This window comes from Panthera leo, chromosome A1 (genome assembly GCF_018350215.1).
Source record: "Panthera leo isolate Ple1 chromosome A1, P.leo_Ple1_pat1.1, whole genome shotgun sequence".
Lineage (NCBI taxonomy): Eukaryota > Metazoa > Chordata > Mammalia > Carnivora > Felidae > Panthera > Panthera leo.
In genome coordinates, this window is record NC_056679.1 from 156,477,438 (window position 1) to 156,501,744 (window position 24,307).

The 24,307-nt window shown below is 39.1% G+C and overlaps 1 protein-coding gene and 1 pseudogene across 22 annotated transcripts in view; one reads left to right on the forward strand and one right to left on the reverse strand.

Moving 5' to 3' along the window:
• MCTP1 (multiple C2 and transmembrane domain containing 1) overlaps window positions 1-24,307 on the reverse strand; it is a 529,626-nt gene that overhangs the window by 44,628 nt on the left and 460,691 nt on the right. The window contains exons 20-21 of one of the 22 annotated variants that reach the window (XM_042943642.1): window positions 22,950-23,025; window positions 19,689-20,120 (exon numbers count right to left, since the gene is read on the reverse strand). The exons of 19 other annotated variants lie outside the window; for them this stretch is intronic. In XM_042943642.1, the coding sequence (XP_042799576.1) occupies window positions 20,074-20,120; window positions 22,950-23,025 (123 nt within the window). In that variant the 3' untranslated portion in view covers window positions 19,689-20,073. Of the gene's footprint in view, window positions 1-19,688; window positions 20,121-20,789; window positions 23,026-24,307 lie in introns of those variants that run through there. 2 more of the 22 variants (XM_042943663.1, XM_042943616.1) reach the window with 2 other exon arrangements.
• Window positions 10,757-17,525, forward strand: LOC122222909 (annotated as a pseudogene).

The following is a 24,307-nucleotide window of genomic DNA, read 5'->3' on the forward strand; positions in this document are numbered from 1 at the left end:
TGCAGAAGTCAGTGGTTGCAAATGTTGTTTTATATGTTCAATGATATCACTGGGGACTCAAGAACTTCTATCTTTCCATTCTATTATTTTCTTTTTTATTGCCTCATGGTGGTAGGATGGCTGCCCCAGCTGTGGGCATTGCAACCACATTCAAGAGTAGATGAAAAGAGGAAGAAAGGAGCTAGTGGTATCTGTCCTATTTTATCAAGACAGTAGCAAGTTTTTCTAGAAACCTTCAGAAAAGTTTTCTTACAGATCTTTAGTCAGAACTATATTAGAAAGCCACTTAGAGATGAAATGAAACCCTTAGAAAATAAATATTTAGCCAGATTCTTTGCTGTTATATATAAAATAAGTTCTCTATTAGCAGGGGAAAATAGGGAAATGGACAATGAATAGACAATTAACAATGTCTACAGCACTATTAGAGCCCTCCCCATCCCTCACTCCTTCTGAACACTCAAAGTACTAATGGCATTGTCTTAGTTTATTTAATGTCATTTATTTCCCTCCTAGATTGAAGAAAGAACCCCTGTTTTACTCATTTTCCCCTATCTTTTACAGAGTAGGCCCTTGTAAGTATTACTGAATAAACTGAAAATACTATGAATGTTTTTTGTAGTACATATAAAATAATGCTTTTTAAGTAGCATTTCTTAAAGAAAAAAACATGAATTCATTTTTACACTTGTGCATTAGCTACAAGTCCATTTTAAACACACTAGGTAAAAGTAGGCTTAAGTGAAGTTTCAAAAAAGAAGAACAAACAGAAACAACAAATATAAAACATAATTATAACAACAATGCAGACAAAACTGAAATTTTCTCTATAAAATGAACTTAATTTCTCATTTCTTTGTCCTGTGATACATTCTATACTGTAAAGATATTTCAATTTAGAAATACTAATGCTTTCAGGTGCAGAGCTCTTCGGTGGATCTCAATGCACATTAAAAAAAAAAAAAGCCAACCAACCAACCAAACAACAACAACAACAAAACCTTTTTACATTTCTTGCTCCAGTACTCAACCAACCTTCCTAGCTCTGTTACTCAAAATTCTTGTATCAGAATATTTTGTTCCCACCTAAGTTTTCTACGCACTGCTCCTCATGCCTCTTGAGCATTCTCTTTTCCTTGACCTTGAATACCTTCAGCCCCTCACTTGGCTTGTCTAAATTTTAGCCTTCAAAAGTGGGCTTAAGTATCAAGTAGATATGTAAATGTTTACATAACGTGTGTTTCTAGCACTCTTTAGGCTGGAAATGTAGTTAGCCTATGGCTTATCTTTTGACTGTTGGGTTTTGTTACTCCAGTTGGCCAAGTCCCATGCATCAACTGCCACTCTTTCCTTTCCGTGTAGCTTCTTAGAAGAGCACTGCAGCCACAACTATTTCTTCTGTAATGGGAAACTGCTAGAATCCTGATAGTGATTATACTCACCACTTACTTAACAGTGATATAATTATGTTACCTAGCATGTCATAAATAGGAACTGTATTAAAAACTATCATTTGATTCTTATGATCTTATGAGTTACTATTTTTTTAAAGTTTATTTTGAGAGAGAGACAGAGAGCATGTGCATGCACATGAGCAGGGGAAGGGCAGAGAGAGAGAGAGAGAGAGAGAGAGAGAGAGAGAGAGAATCAATCCTAAGTAGTAGAATCCAGCACAGAGGCTGACACCAGGCTTGAACCCACCAACTGTGATATCATGACCTGAGCTGAAATCAAGAGCCAGACGCTTGACTGACTGAGCCACCCAGGTGCCCTGAGGTACTATTTTATTTTCACTTTGCAGATGAGAAAAGAGATGAAATAGATAGCCTCCAACCTAAGAGTTAGTAAATTTTTCTGTAAAGGGCTGTAGAGTAAATATTTTTGGCTTTACAGGCCATATGGTCTCTGCTGTTAACTACTTAACCCTGCTGTTGTACCATGACAACAGTCATAGATGTAGTTGTGGTCCAATAAAACTTTATTTGCAAAAATAGGCAGTAGGCTGGGATTGGCCTATGGGCTGTTGTTTGCTAACCTCTGCTCTAGTCCAAATAACCCCTTTTATATATTAGGCCAAGAGAGGTAAAGCCACTTGCTCAAGACTGCACCAGAGGCAGATCCAGAATACAGGTCTTCTGATTGGTTTAGTGGTCTTTAATACTAAGTGAATTGGGATAATTATTCTGTAATAAATTGGACTTTTGAAGCTAGACAGCAGATATGATACTATTGAAAAACTATATCATTTTGATCCAGGTGATTAGATGAATATAATTTGATGTGGATTTTATTCTGTCTTCTGGATCTCCCAAAGGTACATGAACTGTTAGACCCAATTTCCTTGTTTATCTTGCAGGGGAAAGCATTTCCCAGATCAGCCAAACATATATCACAATTGCGTATATACTTAGGACTTAGTGCTTGTTGAAAAGCATTGCTTGGTGGGTATGGAACAACTGAAACACTGTCAACACAGAAGTCCTGTGACAAGATTCCTCAGAATGGTTCTAAATGTGCATGGCTCCCTGCCAACTTTTTAATTTGGCTTCCGATTTTGCCAGGGGACATTCTGACATGGTTAAAAGGGGTAGGAATATACTTTGCAGCTACAGGGCAAAACCCATGACTGCTTGACCTCCTTAGTCCCATGCTCTAAGAAATTTAGTTCTGCGTTGTTGATTCAAATCTTTGACAGGAAATAAAATTTCTGTGGGGCAAGCTGTTATTATGTGACTTTCATTCCTTATATTAATAGCCTTGTAATATCATGGCAAGGATAGTTAACATCCCCTTGCACATCTATTTCTTGAGCACTGTTATCAGCAAAATAAAGACAAGATGCTGTTACCTTGACTGTTCACAGTAGACTAACCATTAGTAGACTGGCCAGCCTATTCAGGAGTGCTCGACATAATCCGAAGGCTGCAAGATAAGCTGACTCTACAAGGTCAAGAAGTATAGATATCCTTCATGCTTCTGCTATAATTGTGGCCCCACAGCATTCTTGTCTTTGACTTGTGTCACGACCTGGGGTTATGTTTTGATTCTGAGTGTCCATGTCTTATTAGGTTATGCGCATCATATTTAAATACTTAGAGCAACCTTGAAAGAAGTTCAGAATCTTCACCAGCCTATATCATTTTTGCTAGTCCAACTTATCATGAAGGTGATGAAAAGAAATATCTTTGAGTAGGTACAAGTATTTATTGTGGATGACTGGGCAAAAGAAAGTTATGTCTTATTTGTTGGCCCCTCCTAGCACTTAAGATATATGCAACCCTATACCCTAAAACTTGCTTGTGAAGAATGAGGAATAATTAAAATATTTTATCAAAGCAGTGAAAAAAGAGCTCTTTTCCCCAAATTTCATAATTTTTAAGTATTGTATTAAAAATAAATATGAAAATTGTAAGTGATCTCCTGTTAGGGATAAGATATATGGAGCCTTGGGCCAAGAACTATAAATATATTTTATCCATGCTATGAAGTAAAATACTATTTACTAAATGCTATTACTATATCCATTATGCAAATGAGGAAACTGAGGCCATAAAGCAGTTAAACAATGGATCCAAGGTCTTTTAGCTAGTAAATGATGGAGCTGGGATGCACATTGAGGAAGTCTGACTCCGGAGACTGAATCAACCATTACTCTAATGGCACCATCACCTGATAAAATCTAGATCCTTCAATGGAGACTTGTTAAGTGAGAGAAGGAGTAGAAGAACAGAAAGAGCAGACCACGTATTCCAGTCACCTTGTTCCCCAGATCACTGCTGACATATTACAGAGTACATCCCACCTTGTGCTCCTGTCCTTGCCTGGGGTGTCACAGAGGGATACACAGGACCCCAAGATCAGATCTAAACATAGCTGTTTCCCAACAATTATTGAGGTCTGTGCCTTGCTTTTGTAATGTTACTGAAATGCAGGGAGAAGCACTACATTCTCAATGTTTCAGCTTACATATGTTTGGGTAGACAAAACTTGTTTTTTATGGTCATTCTCTTCCTTCGTTATTTTAGGCTCGTGAACCTACCAGGCCCTTGTAGTAATCATTAAGGCCATGCACAAATATTCTGGCTCTTTTTAGGACTGTGGTAGGATCACACTTTTCTACCTGCTTAAAGTGAATTGCTTTGGCCAGTGAAAGGTGAACACAAGTAGTCTGTGTTGCTTCCAGGAAGAAGCTTTAAGAGTCAGTGCATGCTTTGCCATCTTTCTCCTTCAGACTTGGTAACTGGCAATATTCCCAATAGCATCTGCTCTGTTGGCCTTGAGCCCAAGGTGAGGATGACAGTAAAGCTGTGGAGCAAAGCTTCCTGTGTGCCTGTGATGGACAAATATTATTAACAAGAAATAAGCACTATGGTTTTAACCTATCAAGATTTGGATTCATTACTGCAGCAAAACCTAGCCTATCCTGATTGGTGCACTCTTACAGAAAATTTGAATGCCTAATAAAAGCAGCAACATAGAGAATATGGCAGAAGAAGGGGACTGGGCTTCTGGCTATCATCAAGACCCCCATTGTTGCCAGCTTAGCAGGAAATATCTAAGGCGTTTCCAAAAGGACTGGAGTTAGCAGTGCAGAAAGAAAAAGTCCTCATCATCCAGGGCTGAAATCCTGGTTTCTTGGGATGTAGAAATGTGAAATTTCCAATTCCTGTAACTGACTCAAACTGTGAGGAGCACCGAAGAAGCCCCATATCTTCCCATGTGCCCTCATATATGAACAAGCGCACTGTGGGAGCAATGTGGAGTTTTTTACTAGACTGGCTGAAGTAACCACTTGGAAGCATACTATTTTAACCCTCCTGACAGATATTATCAGTCAGTAGTACAACCAAGGGCTTTTCTCTCTCCTTTTAGTAATAATCAAAAAGAGCGATGCTGTGAGTTAGAGGTTTAAACAGAAAGAAATTGAAATCCATGACAGTGATGACTTAATAATATTGCAAATTATAGTTTTTAGTTCAGGTAATTTAGCATACCAAATCACAGTTTAATTTCCTTCTACAGAGCCCAGGCAAGCAAGATAGTGTATGGGAGAAGGGGCAAGGCGGGGTAGAGGGTGGAGGCAAAGAGGAGAGTGAGGAAAAAATTTTAAGACCCCCCAAATGCAGGTACCCTTGAGAGACTAATAAAAGTGACCTGGAGAATGTAAAGGGCAGTCAGTTAATAAGTGTGAGGCATACAGCCGTGATCTTGGGGGGCCAGGAGTCTTTGCTTGCTTTTGTTCAGGTGCCTGCTTCTCCTGCCTGGTGGAATGTGAGCATCAAGTGCCCAGAAGGAATGCATAACGTGTGCAGAGCCCTGACAGCTGCGAAGGGAAAGAATGACTTTGAGAGTGTCAGCAAAGCGGAGCCGTGGTTGAATGGCATGTGTCCTTGACTGCGCACAGCACAATGCCTTGTGAAGGAACGAGGGTGGTGGGGCTGCATCACTTAATGATTTGTCTTTTGTTCTAGGATCAACCTTCCAGAAACCAACCACTATTCAGCCTGCACACACCACTCATCTTGCAAAATACTCAAAATAGCTTCCTCAGGTATGTCAATTAATTCACCTGGCTGAAGCCGTGTCTGTGTGCTTGGCTAGAGAATCAGGAAAGAATCCTCCTGATTAAATTTCCTCAAAAATGATTACCTGAGTTCCAGCCAAGTAGCTTGGGAGACAGTAGCTCTTCTAGCTGGTCAGTATTACCCAGATAGACTGCAGCTGACCAGCTGGCCCTCATGTTCACCAGAGTACCCTGGAGTAGTTATGTCCCTTTGCACCTATCTGAATTCGGTGTTTAGGGGTCAAATAGCTAGGCTGAGTTTGCAGATGCTTGAAACTGAAGTTTCGCACTCAGGTGCCTAAGAATCACCTACTTAGAAAAAATTCCTGTGAACCGCCCCATCCTTACTGAATAGGAATATCTTGAGGTGGGGCTGAGGAATCAATGTTTGAACATGATTCCTGTATTATTTTGGTGAAAACCAGGGTCTTTTTTTTTTTTTTTCAATCTCCTCAAATTTACCTGAGTAGAAAAAAAACAAAAAGTAACCCCTCATAAACACAAAAAGCACAAACACAAACACACCTAAGGAAACAGAACTCAACCCAAAGAACTCATATAAGTAGAGAGATCATGCCTTTTATTATACAAACCAAGACACTTCTGAAAGCAAAATTGGGCATTACTAATAATTACAGCAGGATAGCAGGTGTAGACTGGGACTCTGCTAGGCCAACCAGGACTCATGGTCACCAGAGTTCTAAGACTAATCTGATAGGAAAGGTGATTAGGATTTAGGCCACCAGCCCAAGGGAAAGCCCTCAATCATGTCTTGATGCTTAAACATCACTGCAAATATTTTAATAGGGAGGGTTTTGTGAGCCCTAAGCAGAGAGGATCTGGCTCAGAGGCTTGCACTAGCTTGGACAGAATGGATAAACTCTGTGGTCCAATTATGCCAACCAGGAAGAGACCAGTAGAAATCTTGACCTCCCAGTGGAAGAGTGCATACAGCAGTAACATTTATCCACAGCAACTTCAGAAATCAGTCTCATGAAATGTAAAGGATTATTCCTCAGAGGCAAAGAAGAGGAGAAACAAACCAGACATTATTCTATTCGTTACATTCATCTTACAGTTTCTAGAAAATACCTTTTCCCCAAGTTTTTAGTTTTACTCTCACGTGGTTGGCACAAACCACCTAACAATTATTGTCACATGGATTTCCTACTGCTTTCTTCCTGAGGGAACTACTGCAATATTTCTGTAGGACAAAGGAAGAATGGGTTGTGCATTTTCATTATTCAATGTGTGCAAAGAAATCAGTGTGTAAAGGATGTTTTAGGAGTGCAAAATAGCTAAGTGAGAAAGCATTTTTTTTTCTAGGAAATTTCATTTATTTCTTTGGTTTTTAATAACGATTGTGGTATATAGTGGCTTTTGCAAAACATTACAGTGATGTTATTGCATATTTCTTTTTAGATATTCCTTCTATTTTTAGTATAAGCTCAAAATACAGTTCAATTTGGCATCTCTTAACCAACAAAATTCTATGCTTGCTCTAATGGGTAAATGCCCCAATATTGTAAGTCCTTCTTAAAATGTGAAAACCAAATAAACTGTATATGAAGAATCTGGATCTTCACAAAGTAACTTCTCTTATAGAAATTGTATGTAGGATAGGCTGTGCCTCTTTTGTGTTGAGTTGCCAGTGCATGGAATAGAAGGAAAGTGTAATTGGTGTGCCAGCCCCTGAGAGAAAAGCAGTATCTGAGGAAACATTGAAATAATTACTAAATATGTGTATAAAAGAGGCATGGTGATAGTTACAGGAGAAGGGAAAGAGAAGGCAAGGAAGAGAGAAATCGTTCTTAGATGATTATAAAATATATCTTATTTACCTGAGAGAGTTAAAGTGCATTGGCTATGCTTTTTAAAAACTGGTCTTAATTACCCTGGAGACCAGAATTCCATATGAGGTAAATATGTTTTTAGATAGTTTTCTAAAATATGTATAATTTACTCAAGGAAAAAAGGACTGTGTCCTCTGGAGCCAATCTAGCCTCACAGGTAAATACAAATTTAAGTAGATTCCTAAGAAGTATATTATGTACAGTGGCTGATGGAGTGGAATGTCTATGAAGAAGCTGGGAAGGTCCGTCAGTTAAGTACATAATAAAAATGTATTGGAAAAATACATCATTTTCTCAGTGGACTATAATTGGCTATGCATAGTAAAAAGTCTTATTTTCCAAAATGTATTCTGCATCCGCAGAGTTTTAAATCTCAATAACTGCGTTATTTTTAAAACTCAGAATGCTAAGCAATATTAGTGAGAGTGACAGAACTGCAGGGTAGATGTCATTCTATAATTTACAACTCTTTTTGACATCTTTTTTTCACCTTCTTCTTCTTTTCAAGCAGACTTCATCTAAAGCCATAGGTGAAAAGTTAAAGAAGATGGAGAACAAAATTCCACTTTCCTTATTCAACAGTTGGAGTAATGCTCTTAGAATTATCACAGTACATTTAACTTTAAAATATACCCTCTTTTATTGTCCAGGAAGAGTTTTCCAGTATAAACAAAATAGAAAGAATGAATGAAAGAAAGAAAAAAAGAAATAATGAAAGAAAGAAAGGGAGGGAGAGAGGATGGAAGGAAGGAAAGGAGAAAGGAAGGAAGGGAGGAAGAGACAATGTGAGGTGTCTAGAGTAACACAACAGTCTAGTTCTGTCATTTACATCTTCATTTGGTGGGCAAGCCTTTCCTACCCCACTGATCAAGGGGCTTCCTCCTTCTAACTCCTCACCATTCTCCCAGCCCATCAGCTCAATTCTAACTTCACTTGTCATCTTTCTTTGAAACTTGTTCTATGTCCTTTCTGTATTACCCTGTTTGTGTACAAATCATTCTGGGTTGATGAACCATGAACTGTTGTGTTTTCATTGCTACATACTCACTTTACGTCACGTGGCCCCAGCCAAGCCTTCGCTGCTGCTTGACCATCCAGTCATTCTGGGGTTGACAGGTTATCACATTCCTTTCAGGTATTCTTTCAAACTACCTCCATATTCCAGAGCCTCCCACCCTAAATTTTTTTTTTAATATAATTTATTGTCAAGTTGGATAACATACAGTATATACACTGTGCTCTTTGCTTCGAGAGTAGATTCCCATGATTCATCACTTACATACAACACCCAGTGCTCACCCCAAGAAGTACCTTCCTCAATGCCCATCACCCGTTTCCTCCTCTCCCCTCCCCACCATCAACCACCAGTAGGTTCTCTGTATTTAAGAGTCTCTTATGGTTTGCCTCCCTTTCTGTTTGAAGCTATTTTTTCCCCTTCCCTTCTCCTATGGTCTTCTGTTAAGTTTCTCAAATTCCACATATGACCCACCCTAACTTTGAATTCACAGCAGATGACCAATTCTCCCACTTTGCTGAAAGAAAGAGGCCATGTGTACTTCCTCAACACCCACCCTTCCATCCTGGATCTCCCATGAAACTCAATCCCTTCTCTAGTGTTCTTCCGTCCATCTATCCTATCTCTTCTGAGACCTTGAGCTGGTACTCTCCTAGCTCTGTAAACCCACCTTCCCCCACTTGTTCCTTCTGAAATAGTGTGAGTTCCCCAAGACTAAAACAACACTCAAATTCCTGCCAAGATCCTAAGTTCTTGTTCTTCCTTCCCTCCCCTTCCAGAGTGAGGCCATTCTGAAGAGCAGTCCATACATGCTGCCTTCAACATACCCTATGCTTTCTGCTGTCACCACTCTAGGGAAACTACAAGCACCAAGGTCTTCACTAATTGAATCATCAGTGTTCATGACTTTTTCCCTCAGTTGTCATCTTCCATGAGCATTTACCATATTTAATTCTAGTAATACGTTTCTCAAAACTCTTGGTTCCCATAACAGCAACCCTTCTGATTCCCCTCCTACCACTCTTATGATTCCTTCTCAGCCATATGCTCTGTTCTTCATCCTGTCTTGCCCCTTAAATAGAGGCATTCTCCACAGAACTGTCCTTGGCCCTCTTCCCTGCACTCTCAACAGCCTCTGTTTCAGTAATTACTTTTATCTGTAATTAGTACTGCTCAAATTTAACTTTCTGGCCATAACCTCTTCTTTGAATTCCAGATTTATATTTCTAGTATCTACTGGAATACCTAATTTGATGGCCTGGTGACATTTCAGATTCAACATGTTAGAACAAAAGTAATTTCTTTCCCTCTAAAATCTATCCCTACTCAGACTCGCTCTCTTCCATTTAATAACATAACAATCTTCCTGGACTCCCATTACTGATAATGTTGCTGTTGCTGCTAACAATAATGATAACACCACTCTAATAACATTATACTTATGAAATTTGTTTTATGATAAAGACATCATTATAAGCTTTATACATATTTACTCATTTAATCCTTATAACAAGATAAGGTAGGAACTATCATTAACCCCATTTTAAAGATGAGGAAACAGAGGGATAGAGGTGAAGTACTGTGCCTAACAGCATACAAAAGCCCGGTTCCAGAACCAATACTCTTAACCATTATGCTACCCTGTTTCAAAAAATCTAAAGCTAATTTTGGAGGCATTCTTAAGAACACATTATAGCTGAGAGTCGCTGGAAGGGGGCTCATTTGAGGTATGAGGGACTTGAAACCAAGTGGTGGTTTTAGGAATACAAAAGAGAGTGACTGATGGGAACACATTGGAACTCTGCGATGATGGAAACTGCATTCAACTCTGTATCATCCTTGGCACCACGTGTAATGACTGGGTCTCAGAGACCAGTGAATGTGAATGGGAATATAGAATGAATTCTATACATAGGGAGCAGAAAGTTCCTTTTAATATCATACTGGCAAAGGTATATCCAATTCTGTTTCCTTATGGGATATGTAAATATGAGGCAAGGGATCAGAAAGATATTGGCAAAATGAAGATGATAGGACAATCACTTTTCTTTTGCTAAATAATATCCAGTATACAACATGGCTAGTTGGAGTGGTTATGGGACTCTGATACCTGAATTGCTGTTTTCCATTCATACACATAGAACTTTCTTTTTTTTTTTTTTAATTTTTTTTTCAACGTTTTTTATTTATTTTTGGGACAGAGAGAGACAGAGCATGAACGGGGGAGGGTCAGAGAGAGAGGGAGACACAGAATCGGAAGCAGGCTCCAGGCTCCGAGCCATCAGCCCAGAGCATGACGCGGGGCTCGAACTCACGGACCGTGAGATCGTGAGATCGTGACCTGGCTGAAGTGGGACGCTCAACCGACTGCGCCACCCAGGCGTCCCACACATAGAACTTTCTATTCACTGAGCATTTAACCAAATGCTTACTATTTATATACCATTGTGCTTAATATGTGTTATAATACTGTTTTTGTCACTATGGTTTATAATGCTTTTGTGGAGACTTACGCATTAAATTAAATAAGACCATTAATTAATTAATTAATACATAAATGTTGTAAGAATGTGGCATAATGGTTTAAATCATGGGCTTTTGGAGTCTAGACAGAACTGGGTTTTAATTTCAGTCTTTAGTTGTGACTTTGGACAAGTCACTTAGCCTAGCACAGTGGATGATAGAACTACTTAATAGTGTTGTCGTGAACAAGAAATGAGATGATACATGTGAAGTGCTCAGTATAGTGCACATAATTTTAAAAAATGGAAGGGAAAATAGATGAATATCAACTGAGGAGAAAAAACACATTATTGTGTGTTTTGAAGTACAGTCATCACTGGCTAAAGAGTTAATTGGCAGGATCTGGGGTGGGGAGCAGATTCCAGCTGGGTTTTAAAGTTGAATGGGTCTTGCTCCTCAGTGCTACCTGGGGAGGTGGCAGCCATCTTTCACTCAGCATCATGGCTGACCTCAGACCTCTGGTGAAGCCCCAGATCGTTAAAAAGAGGAAGAAGTCACCCAGCATCAGTCAGACTGGTATGTCAAAATTAAGTGCAACTGGTAAAAACCCAGAGGCATTGACAATAGGGTGCGCAGAAGATTCAAGGCCAGATCTTGATGCCCGACATTGGTGACAGAAGCAACAAGAAAACAAAGCACATGATGCCCAGTGGCTTCCAGAAGTTCTTAGTCCACAACGTCAAAGAGCTTGAAATGCTGCTGATGTGCAACAAATCTTACTGTGCAGAGATTGCCCACAATGTCTCCTCTGAGAACCACAAAGCCATTGTGGAAAGAACAGCTCAGCTGGCCATCAGAGTCACAATCCCAATGCCATGCTGTGCAGCGAAGAAAATGAACATACAGACAGTTTATGTGCACATCATGTCTGTGTTCATAAAACCATAATACTACAAAAAACAAAAAGGATGAATGGGTCTTGAATAAGCAGAAAGGGCACTTCATGTAGACTGTAAGAGCATATCAGGAGAATCTTAAGAGGAAGATACAAAGTAAGGAATAGTGCAACTGCAAAATCTATAGAATTTTTCTTATAGGTTAGAGAAAACCACCAAAAATGATTCGAGTTTTTGCATCTTCATGAGTAAAATATTTGCGCTACTGGTAGAAATTCTTGAGCTACAAAGGACGCTTTTTTGAGAGGAAAGAATAGAAGTTCAGATTGAAATATACTGTGTTTGGGTTTATGATGAAGCAACTTTCAATGTACAAAAGGGTGGAAAGACACAACAGACTTGGGACAGAAGGCATAACCAGAGATGTTTATTAGCTCCTTGAGAAGAGGAATTAGGCCTCATTTCTGTTTGTATCCTTCAGAGAACATAGCGTAGTGCTTTGAACGTTACAAGTACATAATACTTGTTGCAGTGATGAAAGAATACATGAATCAAAGTAAAGATTTTGGAGTTATCTTCCTTGAAGTGATAGTTAAAATTGTGGGCAAAGATTAAGAAAGAACAAAAGTGGGAGATACACAAACACTGAAGACAAACAATGAACATGGAAGTGTTAGAGTAAAAAGACCTGAGTGTCCAGGGAGATAGAAGTGTATATGATTAAATTGTGGCTAAGATAGCATTGAGCTCAATGCACTAAAAAGGTAGAAGGCCGAATGATGTTATTAATGTCTTCAGGGAACAAGTTCAGGGAACGGTGTTATAAATGGAAGCCACGAAGGAAAGAATTAAGATTGAACAAAAGAGGGGAGTAAATGGAGGCAACAGATGTATAGCATGTCTGAGATTGATGGTGAACAAAGGAAAAGAAACCTACTCTCTTACAATGTATCTATATTTGATGCACAGAACAGACATTTGTCATAGGTACACAAATATTTATTACGTGCATACATGCATGAATATGTGAATGAAAGAATGAATTGAATGAATCATTCATACTGAATGAGAGAAAAATACCCTATCTTGATTCCTTTTTTCTTAATCAGAATATTTTCACCTTCATTTCTGTGCTGTATGTAAATAGATGCAAACATACTTAAAGGTAACAAAGTTGGTCAACTCTTGTAAAAAAAAAAAAGTTGATCTCTTTCTAGCATATTACTTTTACTTGTTATGGGAAAAGATTCACACAGGAAGTTCTATCATTATGATTTAGATTGTGGGAAGGGAAATGTTTAGAAATAAATACAAGGAATTTTAATTTTCCTATCAATTGTTTTCACATAAGCGATAACCCTTCCAAGTGGCTCCCATGTGGATAGTCTCTTTTATTAAAACTAATTGTTTTGTATGTTTGGAAAATGCAGTTTTATTATGAGGGAGAAAAGTTTGTATACTATCATTACAATATGAAAAGTAAACATGACTTATGGAAACAAAGAAACATCTGAAATCAGTAAGCATCTGTTTACTTGTCTCTGTATAAATGAAAAACAGAGATCAAGAAAATATTTTAGTTATGGGGTTGTCTTTTTTTAATGCTCTGAAATTCATGCTGAGTGGGGAAAACTCATGCTTGATACATTCAACTTACAGTACGTTTTCAAGGTGAATTACTAAATCCTAAGAACCTGACCTTCTAATGAAGGCACTGAGGCAAGCACAGAGTTGGTGAAGAAAACCACAAAGATATAAAAATGCATAGATATATGATCAACCAGGGACAAACTCTGATAGAATTATCACCAGATCTCTACAGACAAGGTATATCTATCAAACATGCCTACCCTAAACTTTGATTCCGTTAATTTCCTGAGAAAAGACATCAGGTAGAGTTCTGGATACCAGGTGTGTAAACACTAAGAGATTGTGATATTGCGATATCTTTTGTGCAGAAACCCGAACACAATGCAACCAGATGCAGAAGTGAGTTTCCATTGGGAATGCTACCCACCCTTTTACTACTGGTACCATTATTTAAACGTTTAATGTAGGAGAAACTGAAGGCCAAAAAAGAACATGCTTGCACTTAATTTCAAGTGACAGCTAGTACAGTGCATTAAAGGTGTAATACTATACACATGGTAGTTATATATAAATAGTAACATTAAAAAGGGGTTACAACATCCCTAAGACATCCTAAGTCTAAAACACTTAAAAAGCACATTTTCAGTACAACTTATCTTAAATTATTTTAATTGGTTTCAAGACGACTTCAGATTACCGATGGGCTTTGACTTTTTCTGATTATAAAAGAGAAACACAGATGAAGGCTTTTTAGGCAGCCTAATACCATTCCCAGGTAGACTACCACCTAGCCTGTGTTACTTAAATATCATTAACTATCAACTAACATTATTTTTACATAAATGTTTTATGTAAATTTTGTTTTCCTAAAGTTGTTAGTCCTCTTCCTCTTAATAAATATAGCTAATGCAAAAAAATTTTTTTGTTCTTTTTTTGTGTTCATTACCCAGGAACTTTTTCAAAGAAAAAGGGGTATGTGTGTGTGTGTGTGTGGGGGGGGGACAGAGTGACAGAGCTTGGATACTTAGCAACCATTTTACTGTTGAGAGTCTTTTTTTTTTTTTTTATAGTATGAAAAATAATCCAGTTACATTCTTTAGCTCGATTACTCACAAATAACTTATCTGAAAAAAAAATCAAGTAAATCTGTCAGTCGGGGAAGTTTATTTTTCCATGTGTTATCTAGAGATAAGCCAGCCTGTACTATTAGATTTCCACTGACATAATTGTGCATGAATTCTGATCTGATTTGGTATTACATGGTGCAAAAGGTGACACATTTTCTCTAATATACCCCATTAGAAAGGAAAGAAATTGCCAAAGTATGAAATCTGAGGACCTTGATTCAGAAACTATGTGACTTTGAGGTCAGCTCAAAGGAAAAAAAGAACTTGTTCAACTACCCCAGGCACTGAAGGTTGTGACAAGAAAACCTAATACCTAGGGTAGTTACTCTTTCGGATAATCAATAAAATCTTACATTATCAGACTGCAGCAGCTGTATATTTGTTTTTTATATTGCCTTGTATGTCTCCAAAATATTCCAGTGTGGAATCACAGAGAAGACAGATGCTGTCTCTGTTTCCAAATCATTGTGATCAGAATACATGGGTAAGATACCAGAACCAAGAAATAGCATATATGTGTATGATGAGCTCAATATTGATTTTAATATCTGCATACTGCTACCTCACTACAGCAGAAAAACATTAGCTCCAAGGATCCTGGAAAAGAGTCTTGACCGAGCTACTTAGAGTTTGTACAACAAAATTTTCAGAGATATCAGTCATCTTTTAAATCCTATGAGAAATATCCTTGAACAAATTAGTAAAATACCAGATGTGAACTGCTGGCAATTTCAAATTACATTTTCTAAAAAGAAGAAACTCTTATGCTTTAAGAAGGAAATGTTCTGCAATCTCCTTTCCTCACTTGGCTTTTCATTTTGGCAGCCAGTCAGAGAAAGTAAAGCCTGACTTCCAGGACACTGGACAGTGGCATTTTGTCTTCCTTCACTGGTAGAGGACAATGGATATTCAGTATAGTCTGAATAGGATTTAAAAAGGATTTTTTTTATGACTCCTTTCTACGTACCAACTAGCTTCAAGGGAGAGTTCAGCTAGATAGTGAAATTTCTGGGCTGAATTCTTATCTATGGACAAAGCAGAAGAAGAAAGATTTAGGTAGCACTTTCAGGTTTTAGCGAAGTAGAGAATGACAATTCAGTCAGTCCTTTGATGCTTCTCCACTTGTAAATCAAAAACAAAAAATGAAACAAAAATATACGGGATGATAAACTTTGGATACACCTGGCAACTTGAAGGCACTATGCTTGTTTAAGTTTTGAGATAACCTAATCAAGCACTATATGCTGATAAACCTTAGATAAAGAGAAAGTCTCCTGTTAGGCAACAGGCTTCATATACCTTAATGCTACTGGACATCTATTAGGAGCTTTTCTTCTTTAGAAATGGTAGCTGATTTTACTTTCCAAAGATGGCCACATAATATCTCCCATCTCTTAGATTCTTATGCAATAGGACCTTGACACTCCTTATTAAGAGGTAGAACCAAAGCCATCCTCTCCTTGAATCTGGGCTGGCCTTAGTGACTTGTTTGACCAATAGGACATGACAGAAGTGACATTCTGGGACTTCCAAGCCTACATCATAAGAAGCTTTGCAGCTTCTGCTTGGATCTCTTGAAACACTCACTTTTAGAATCATTCTCCCTCTTAGAATTGAGTTGCCACGTCATGAGAAGCCAGCAACAACCCCTAGTCATCCAACTGAGCCATCTGGAATGTCCAGCCTAGTCAAGCCCTTGGAGGACCACAGCCCCAGATAGCTGGCTAGACCCACAAGAGTGATTCGAGCAAGAGCTGCTCAGGTGAGCCCAGTGAAGCCAGTGAATAATGAAAGAATGGAAATTATTACTTTAGTTACTAAGTGGGTTTTTGTAGGGGGTAGGCACTGGGAGATTGTTATGCAAAACAATGGCGGGCTTTGGAGGCAAACAGGCTAAAGTTTGTAGTTTGGTTGTTTCACTTATTTTGTGACGTTGAGTGAGTGAGTTCACTTAGTGAAAGCACACTAAATGGGGAAGAGGCCCTGAATATGGACCTGTTGCCATCATTTTTTCAAAGGCTCTCTTAAGACCTAGTGCTGAAGGAAAAGAGGGCTGGGCAGGCACGGAGGACACTTTCTGTTTATACTGACCAGAACATGCAATTTTGCACACCAAGTGACCTAGTTGTCATCTCTGGGTGGGTCAACAGGCCTTACTGCAACATGACCAGGAGGAAAGTTAATTAGAGAGTTAGTTTTCTGACCTCAGTTTCTTCATCATCAGACAAGTTACCTAATTCCCAGACTTACCTTCTTCTTAGATAAGTTAACTTGTTTTCAGATTCAACTACTTCTCTATTTTAGTCTCATTATCTGGTTTCTAATCTTAGCTACTTCCCCACTAGCCAAGTTTATCTTCCTGATACTGAAGCATGGGAATAATACTTGATAAGCCAGTACACAGAGTTATTGTGAACATTAAATTAAGGTAAAGAAATGGAAGTACTTTGAAACATGTGAAGTGCTTCACAAATACAAGGATATCTCAGCCAAGCATCTTATAGTCCTCAGCAACTCTAAATTTTCCCTTATTCTATAGAACATAAATTGTTTCAATAATCTTAGTACATTTACTATTAAAAGTATCTCTCAAATTTGTTTCTTTCTTATTATCATGATTGCTGTTTTCAGTGCAGGCTGACATTATTTCTTGCTGGGAATACCATGGCACCTCCTCGCATATTTCTCTACTTCGAGTCTCATTTCCTTCTTCTTTTTTTTCTTAATGTTTATTTTTTGAGAGAGAGAGAGTGAGTGAGCATGCAAGCAGGGGAGGGGCAGAGAGAGAGGGAGGCAGAGGATCAGAAGTGGGCCCAGTGTTGACAGCAGGGGGCCCAAAGCAGGGCTGAAACTCACAAACCTTGGGATCATGACCTGAGCCAAAGTCAGATGCTTAACTGACTGAGCCATGCAGGTGACCAAGTCTCGTTTCCTTCTTATTCCATCACCTGCCCATTAGCAGAGTTTTCTTCTTTTTTAAAATTTATTCATTTATTTTGAGAGAGAGAAAGAGAGGGAGAGCATGAGCAGGGGAGGGGCAGAGTGAGAGACAGAGAGAGAGAGAGAGAGAGAGAGAGAGAGAGAGAGAGTGAGAGTGAGTGAAAGAGAGAGGGAGAGAATGGGAGAACCCATGAATCATGAGATCATGACCTGAGCCTAGATCAAGAGTTGAATGCTTAACCGGCTAAGCCACCCAGGTGCCCTGACAGAGTTTCCTTCTAAAAGCACAAATGTCATCATGACAATTCCCTATTTTAAAAGAGCCTTTGATTTCTCACTGCTTGAAGATAATTCAAATTTCTTAACTGATGGCTAAAGCATTCACAATCTTAAATTTGCCTTTTCCAGTGTCATTTTCCTCCACTTTATGCTCCTACTGTACCAAATACTCCTTGAATTCACATACCACATTTCCTTGTACATTCTCACTCATCCTTCAAGACTTAAACTAAATGCCACCTCTACCATGCAACATTTGTTGACAAGTCTGTGAAGATGGTCACCTTCTTGTTTTTCCCACCCAAACTCTTTATAACTCTATTACAACATTTTTCTCACTGTATTGTAGTTATTAGTTTACATAATCAAGGGTCCCATCAGACAGCGATTCCTGAAAGGCCCATATTCTGCCATATTTATCTCTGTCTGCCCAGTATCTTGTCCTTTACTTTAAGTTTATGAGGAAAAGAAAGCACTTTTCAATGAGAGAGACCTAACAGCAGAATGATTTGAGACTGGGCTTCAAGGTCTGTGGGTAGATCTGTGAAGTTAAGAAGAAAAAAATATTTTAAATTTTCCTTTCTGAGACTTTGATTAGTTTTATTTAAAAAATTTAGGGGTGCCTGGGTGGCTCAGTCGGTTGGGCGGCCGACTTCGGCTCAGGTCATGACCTCGCGGTCCGTGAGTTCGAGCCCCACATCGGGTTCTGTGCTGACAGCTCAGAGCCTGGAGCCTGTTTCAGATTCTGTGTCTCCCTCTCTCTGACCCTCCCCCGTTCATGCTCTGTCTCTCTCTGTCTCAAAAATAAATAAACGTTAAAAAAAAAATTAAAAAAAAAATAAAAAATTTATGTTTTCTTTGAAATTAAATATTAACACCTTGATTCACACCAAGTAATATGGATGAATATTTTATCTGCCAGCCTAGACTAAATTACGTCATGGTAAAAAAAAAAAACAAAAAAAACCCCTCAAAATCATGAAAGGTTATAAAAATAAAAACACAGGTTTATTTTTTGTTCATACTACATGCCCTTATGGGTTGGATCTACATCACCTTTATTCTAGAATTCAAGCTAAACAAGGATCTCCTATGCGGACAGTTCCAGCTATGCTTCAGAAGGAAAGGAGAGATGGCAGAGCCAAGGATGGCTCTTGAACCTTTGGCTGGGAAATGGCCTAGGTCAGCCAAAGTGAGATACATGGCCAGGCCGGAGATCACTAGGCAGGGAGACATATTATGAACAGCGAGCAATCTGATATTGAAGGTAAACAGATAGGTAATATTGTCTCTATAATGTTAAGACCTCTAGAATGGTTTACTATGGATAGGAATCTAAGAAAACACATGGTGCTAACATGACTATAGCCATACACCTCTGTTTACCTTGAGTCTAGCTTAAGTAGGAAAATTTCAAAAGAAAAAAAGCAGTACCATGAGGTTTTCATATCTATTGATTTTCTATTAATTATGGAGTTTAATGGGATGCAAAACTACAGTATTTCTTACGTGGCAGGATTCTGGCCAATAGAAGTATGCAACCAATAAAATTAAAGGGAGTAGCTCAGGCTGCCTACTGTGAAAATCTATTGGACATCGTGTATCTTTTTTCTTTATATAAATACATTTTGGTTATTAAAGACTGGGACTTTACCTGGCTTTGGATTTGCCCCAAGGAAAAAAAAAAGACCTGTATTAAAATATTTTTTGCATCCATCGTTATCACCAAGAAAAATAACCTACATGTCACTGGAAAGATGCTGGTGAAGCCACACATTTCTTTTTTTTTTTTTTTTTTTTTTTTTTTTTATTTATTTTTTTTGGGACAGAGAGAGACAGACAGAGCATGAACGGGGGAGGGGCAGAGAGAGGGAGACACAGAATCGGAAACAGGCTCCAGGCTCTGAGCCATCAGCCCAGAGCCTGACGCGGGGCTCGAACTCACGGACCGCGAGATCGTGACCTGGCTGAAGTCGGACGCTTAACCGACTGCGCCACCCAGGCGCCCCCACATTTCTTGAAGTTGTGTTCTCATCAAATGATGTCAACACTACAGAATTTCTGACATGTCTTTAATATCTCCCTTTTGCACATAATAATACAAATAGATACCTCTATTTGCATAGCCAACTCCTGTCGACAAGTTCTTACAATCAAAGAATTCCTACTTTGTGAACTTCTTTGAGAATCTGCAGAGTCAATGTCTTTAACATGGTGAAGAATTTCTTTGCCAAACAAATTTTCAGGCAGAATAAAAATCTTGGCACTCTGGGCTCCGATAGAGCATCTGTGATGCTTGGCAACACATCTGGTTCTGCTGCTTTGGTGAAGAAACATGCTTCTCATCTCAACATGCAGTGGTGTCAGCCAGTGTCAACGATTCTGCCAGCGATCCTGAAAAAATTGTGTCTGTTTCTACGGATGTTGTCAACCTCTTGAGAGCCAGAGCTGACACACTATTTCAAGAGGTTTTGTCAAGAAATGGGAGTATAAGAGTAAGTTCATTGCTGCAGTACAGACGATAACTAGCTTTCTAGAGGACCTGTCTTGAAACATGTGATTGACTTTCAAATATGAGTTCTGCTTTTTTGAGGCAAAGGAAATCCAATGATGAGAATAAACCACAGGAAACAGTCCATTCATGGTTTGCTTTACTTGGTGATTATTCTTGCCAAATTATCTAAGGCGATCTTCCTATTTAAATTCTTTTAGCTCAACTGCCATGCAGAAGGGCATGTTGGGGCATTTACCTAAACTTTCTGAGGCTGGAGAAATACTTCTGAATACTGGAACAAGGAGTAATGAAAGTTTTCAATTTGTTTACAGCTGGAAACCCACAGACAGTTGGAATCATAACTCTTCAAAAGCTAATTCTGTCTCCAATGACCCTAACATGGAATCGTGAATATTTAATCCTTTTTTTTAAGTTTATTTATTTTGAGACAGAGAAAGTGCAAGTGGGGAAGGGGCAGAGAGAGAGAATCCCAAACAGGCTCTGCAGTGCCAACACAGAGCCCGATGTGGGGCTCGAATCCACGAAGCTATGAGATCATGACTTGAGCTGAAACCAAGTTGGGTGCTTACCCGACTGAGGCACCCAGGTGCCCCTTAATCCTTTTTAAAAAAATAATGATGAGGCATTAATGATGCAAACAATTTAAAACATGATATCCTCAGCACAATATGATAGGAATTCAACAAGGACTTTGGAGAACTCTAGGAATTTGTCTATGCTTAACCCTCATCTAATAAAGCCATAGCAGCTCCCATTTTGTTTGCTGTTTTCTTTTGCCAAGTCAGTGTTTTAAGCACGTATTGCCATGCAACTGAAAAGTCATAGTCAAACAGATGTCAAAAATAACAAGCCTATTGCTGTGTCAAAAACCACTCCATAATTTCAATATCAAAGCCAGACATCAGCCTTCTTGTAGAAGCTTACTTTTGAGCTGAACTAAACTTTATTTTTACTTGAAAAATTTGCATTTATCTCAGGTGTTTGAGGAAAATAGGCATTAATGTCAAGAGGAAGGTAGTGAGAGGAACAGAGGTATGACTCTATAAAAATACTTTACTCTGAAAAATAATTCAATTTCCATCCATTGCAATACAAAAAGGCATGGAAAAGTTTTTTTTTTTTTTTTTTTTTTTTTTTTTTTTTTTTACGTGTTTACATATTTTTCCCCAGGGTGGGGAAAAAAATCTGCAGCTTTCTTCAGGTTTTCAAAGGGTCTGTGACCTAAATAGGGCTAATACCCTCTGTCCTGATGCCTTCTAGAATAGAATGAATGTTCTAAGGAAGTGAAATTCTCCTGATGATAAGTCAAGTTAACCATGCTTTGGTGTTGTACTCACCAATGAATAATACAGGCTCCTCAACAGGAAAGTAAGCACGTGCACTAGAGATGGGTACAAACCCACTCTCATCTTTGGACAAGCTTTTCTGAATAAAAACTAAGGCAATTCGGACAAAAATATTTGCTTTGCTATATTGTTTTAGTTTCCATATTGAATGAAGAACTGTGTAGCCATATTTACATAGAAGAGTAGATTAAGTTAATAAGGAAAAATTAGGAGCTTAGATCTAGTGCTTTAAAATGTACATATATATGTGTGTGTGTGGGGGGGGATGCCATTGGAAGGCACCTGTATTAGTTTCTATTGCTGCTGTAATGAATAAACCTAGTGGCTTAAATGACACAGATTTATTATCTTATAGTTTTGTGATCTGCACATTGGAAGTGGGTCTCACAGGGTTAACTAAAATCAAGATGTGGGCATGACTGCATTTCTTTCTGGAGGCTCTAGGGGAGAATCTTCTTCCTTGCCCTTTCTGGCTTCTAAAGGCTGCACACATGTCTTGGTTTGTGGTCACCTTCCTCCATCTTCAAAGCTGGTGTAGCCCTTCAACCCTCCAACCTACCCTGCCCCCCGCCCCCCATCAGTTTGTTTTATTAACGCCAGTGCTCTGGCCTTGGCTCCATACTCCCCCACATTGGGTGCTGTCCAGCAGCTCCTTCTGCTGCTGTAGTTCTGGGTCTTCAGCTTCTTCTTGTGCTGTTGAGCCTACATTACAGGGCACACCCTCTCTCGGGCTGCAGAACTTCTGGCAGGACATCTTTGAGGGGTTATTACTCACTCACCACAGTCCTGCCTAGCTGGTATAGTGGGAAAGGGCTGAATGTACACGAAAGCAGTGTGAAGAACTGGAATCCTAGAAGTAAAGAGCTCCTGGCTGGGGATGGATGCTGTACTCCCTGATTATGCTACCAGAATGCCTAAAGAGCATGTTTAAAGTAATTTGCATCTGTTCTTTGATTTTTATTTTCCAGGAAAAATTAGTTTTAAGGAAGGATAAAGATGCTAAACTTGGAAAACCTGAGTTTCAGCCCTGGCTCTGCCACTTATTATCTGTAATATCTGTAATTATCTATAATAATATCTTATTATTTGGCAATGCACCCATGTTTGGCTGGAGCAGTTTCCCCATTTTTAAATGAAGTTGAACTAGGAGGAGCAAGGAGAAGATGGGCTGGGATGTGCTGAGTGTGTGGGGCTGTTCGGAGGATCTTGGGAATTTTATTGGCCCACAAGGGAGTCCTGGAATGAGAAACACCTGGGTGCCCTGGTGCCAGAAGCCCCTAGTTGTGAACTCTCACTAAGGAGTCTGGCTCACAGCACTTATCAAGCAAACCCCAATCCTTGTGGACACCTCCCCTGACCTACCTGTCAGAGTCACAAGGCTGCAGAGCTTCACCTTAGGGGTCCAGCCAGGTGGGGCAGATGGGCTCTGGCCGAAGGGCTGTGCAGGGGCAACACCAGCAGAGGCAAGGTAAGGGCAGTGACTGTGCAGGCAAACTCAGAAGACTTCCTGCCTTGCAGGAGGCAGAAAGCCATGGGGCAGCAAGGCATCCTTCTGACACTTCTCTTGGGCATCCTCTAGTGTGAATGTTGCTATGATTCTAGATGAAGTAGAGTGTTCCTGCTGACTCAAGGTCAGTGTGCCATCTATCACCTTAGCGGGTCTGAGCACCAGTACATCCCCTAAAGGAGGAATGGACCCTTCCTTGCTTTTTGCCTATTTTATTCGTTTTTGTTCTTCTCCAGAAAAGGAAGCAACAAGGGGAAAGAACATGTTTCCCATCAGGCTTTCTGCATGCCCAACCACTCCTCACCCCAGAGAACTAGATAATAAGTAGGACATACTGTACTATAACTCAGTTTAAAATATAAAGTTTACCTCAGTAAAATATATTTCAGTTTTTATCTCTGGTATGAGATGTTTCCTACAATCTTTGAAAGGATGTGTCTGTGCAGGCAGGCTTTCCTAATTTGTTTACTGTAAGATAGTTATGGCATTGCCTGGCAATAGATACATACAAGGAACACAAAGACTGTTCCATTTTTGTTCCAGAGCCTGAGTGGATCTAGATGCAGTGGCAGAATTCTAAGATGACTGCCAAGATTCCTACTTCCTGGTGTATATGTTCTGTATAATCCCCTCACTTTGTAGGGGAAGGGAATTAGAAATATAATGGTATAGCCATCCCATGATTAGGTTATATTAGATGGCACAGTGGACTTTAAGAAAGAATTATCTTTGGTTGGCATGATCTAATTAGGTGAACCCTTAAAAGGGACTAGGCTCTTCCTGAAGAAAGAGAGTTAAAGTGTTAGAGAGATTTGACAAAAGGGAGCTTCTCCATGGATGGATATAAAGATGGGAGGGACCATGGAAAGTAACCAGTGGGAGTGAAAAGCCAACAAGAAAACAAAGGCTTCAGTCTTCCAAATATAAGGAACTGAATTCTCTCAACAAACCAAATGAGCTTGGAAGTGGATTCTTCTGCAGAGCCTCAAATGAGAACTCAGCCTGACACCTTGAGTGTGAGATTCTGAGCAGAGAGCCCAGTTGAGCCATGCCTAGACTTCTGACCTGCTGAGTTGAGAGTTAATACATGTGGCTTGTTTGAAGCCTCTAAGTTTGTGGTCATTTGCAATGCAGCAATAGAAAACTAATAAACTAATACAATGCTATTCCAGTTAAATGTGAATTAAGATTTTTTTAAATAAATTTTTTTCTT